The sequence below is a fragment of the Babylonia areolata genome, chromosome 34 (assembly GCF_041734735.1).
Source record: "Babylonia areolata isolate BAREFJ2019XMU chromosome 34, ASM4173473v1, whole genome shotgun sequence".
Taxonomy (NCBI): domain Eukaryota; kingdom Metazoa; phylum Mollusca; class Gastropoda; order Neogastropoda; family Buccinidae; genus Babylonia; species Babylonia areolata.
In genome coordinates, this window is record NC_134909.1 from 20,234,185 (window position 1) to 20,236,684 (window position 2,500).

The following is a 2,500-nucleotide window of genomic DNA, read 5'->3' on the forward strand; positions in this document are numbered from 1 at the left end:
TTTTTTGCCTCCTTTGAGCATATTACAAAAATTAAAAACCGATTTTGGAGACAAATATTTTTTAGGAACATATCTATTTCGTAACGGATCATAATTGGGTCATTCCATTATAAAATGAAACTCATCACCAATCACAGACATGTTACAAACCTTACAAAGCCGTAACTCTCGTGGTATGCCTTTGTGTCTCCCTGTTTCTATTTCCAGCTTATGATTACTACTTCGAAATCTGAAGAAGCTGATAACATAATTATCAGGCATTTGACTTATATATTTTTCTCTACCAAAACCACTTTTGAAATTTCGATAAACAGAGAGAGAGAGAGAGAGAGAGAGAGAGAGAGAGAGAGAGAGAGAGAGAGAGAATTAATTACTTTATTTAATGAGGGAAGTGGAATAAGCAAGGACATGCTTGCTTTTTTTTCCCCCATCCGGCCCGTACGGCAAAGAAATAAAACAAGCAAATAAAATAAAACAAAACAAAAATGCAATGATAATAATGATGATGAAAACAATAATGATTATAATAATTACATAAATAAAACAAAATTTAATAAGATAAATAATAAGAGAGAGAGAGAGAGAGAGAGAGAGAGAGAGAGAGAGAGAATAAAATAGTATCATAACAAGAAAGACAAATGCAAACACACACACACACACACACATTTGCATATGCATGAATATATAACCATCCCTGAATATAATGATAATATGAAAATACATTTTAACATTTTGTGTTTAAGAAGAATGGCATTGATATAAGCTGAATGGTATCTTCAGTTAGTCCATATCTAATCACTTTCTTTAATAAGAGAGAATGATCAGTGACATCAAAGGCTTTTGAAAAATCCACAAAAACTACTGCTAGTTCTTTATCATTAATATCTAAAAAAAAGCCATTTATCGACAATCTGTGTCAGCGCTGTGAGGCAGGAATGATCTTCCTTAAAACCAGATTGTTTGGAGGTGAATAGATTTGTTCAAATGGGAAATTATATGTTTTTACTGTATTTTTCTAATGGTTTTGATAGAATTTAAAGAATTGATACTGGCTTGCAATTTGAGAGCTTTGGCAGGCTACCTGATTTGAACAATGGAATCTACCATCTACCGCCTTCGCACAGGACACTGCGGCCTCCGAGCACACCTGAAGAGGATTGGAATGGCAGCCACATCCCTATGTGATTGCGGCCAGGCTGACCAGACCCCATCCCATATTCTCCAAGACTGCCCCCTGTATGAGAAGATGCGGCAGCAGTCCTGGCCTGGGGGTGCTGACCTCAACACCAAGCTCTGGGGGACGGCAGCCGATCTTCACCGGACGTCCGAGTTCGTGGCATCCCTCGGACTTCGACCCTGACTGCGTAGCTGTCGAACGCAAAGAAGAAGAAGAAGAACAATGGAATGACTCCAGCTTGTTTAACTCTCTCCATACGAACGGCGAAACAGCGTTTCACCCCAATTACCACCATCAAAATATTGCAAGCGGAAGGCTCTTACACTGAAGAGGTGAATTTTGACAAAGAATACCACAATTCTGACGACGGAAGCTAAAGGTTGGGTCATTCAGACACCCACTGGACATCCGAGGGATCTGTGTAGAGGAGAAGAGAGGACTGGCCGTACTGAGTGAGTTAACATCTATCTCTCTCTCTGTTAAAACGTAACGGAAAATAACTCTTGTCAACGCAAAAGTTATACATGTCTGTCACGGCATTTGTTATCACTGGGGCAGCTATTTCAAAATTAGATTTTGCCATGTGTGAGAGTGAGACAGAGAAAGAGGGCGGGTTGCGGCTGGTTGCGGGTGGTGGTGGTGGTGATGGTGAAACGGTCTTTGCGGTTGGCTGGGCTATAAACACACGGAATGGCTCTGTGCATTTTATTTTGTCAGAGTACAAGATGCCCCAGTGTCGCGAGGGATGGCTGGACCTCGTGGAAGATGAGAAGGTCCCTCTGACAGTCACCTGCACACAGCTGACCAGTGACCAGTCTGTGACCTGGGGTATCGCCAATTCCACCACAGGACACATTGTCGCCACCTGTCCTCCCTGTACCAAAGACCCATGCTTCCAGCAATGCGATGTCCACCGTGATGACTTCAGGGTCAGCAGGACAGCAACCAACACCTCTCTCACCGTTGTCCGCAATGTACGTGCACTGGCAGGACAAAATGTGGCCTGTTTTCTGCAAAAGGAGACTCTGGAAAGCTGCCGCATTAGTGTTTTGCGTGAGTGTATACAATTTTTATATTTTTTTAATTTTCCTATCAACTTCCTTGGTGAAAACAAAGAAGAAAAATGAAATTTCCTTTTGTTTTCTGAATTGTTCTCTCTCTCTCTCTCTCTCTCTCTCTCTCTCTCTCTCATCATTCTCTCTGTCTCTCTCTCTATGTCTGTGTCTTTGTCTGTCTCAGTGTCTGTCTGTCTGTCTCTTTTGCGACGTTCGTGAAGACACAATGCAATGCATAATAGTTGTGTGTGTGTGTGTGTGTGTGTGT

At 41.6% G+C, this 2,500-nt stretch overlaps 1 protein-coding gene across 1 annotated transcript in view; it reads left to right on the forward strand.

Annotated features, from left to right (window-relative positions):
* The window catches only part of LOC143277583 (uncharacterized), a 6,648-nt gene that overhangs the window by 2,853 nt on the left and 1,295 nt on the right, over window positions 1-2,500 (forward strand). Inside the window, exon 3 of the mRNA XM_076582462.1 lies at window positions 1,895-2,230. Within this exon, the coding sequence (XP_076438577.1) occupies window positions 1,895-2,230 (336 nt within the window). The remainder of the gene's footprint in view (window positions 1-1,894; window positions 2,231-2,500) is intronic.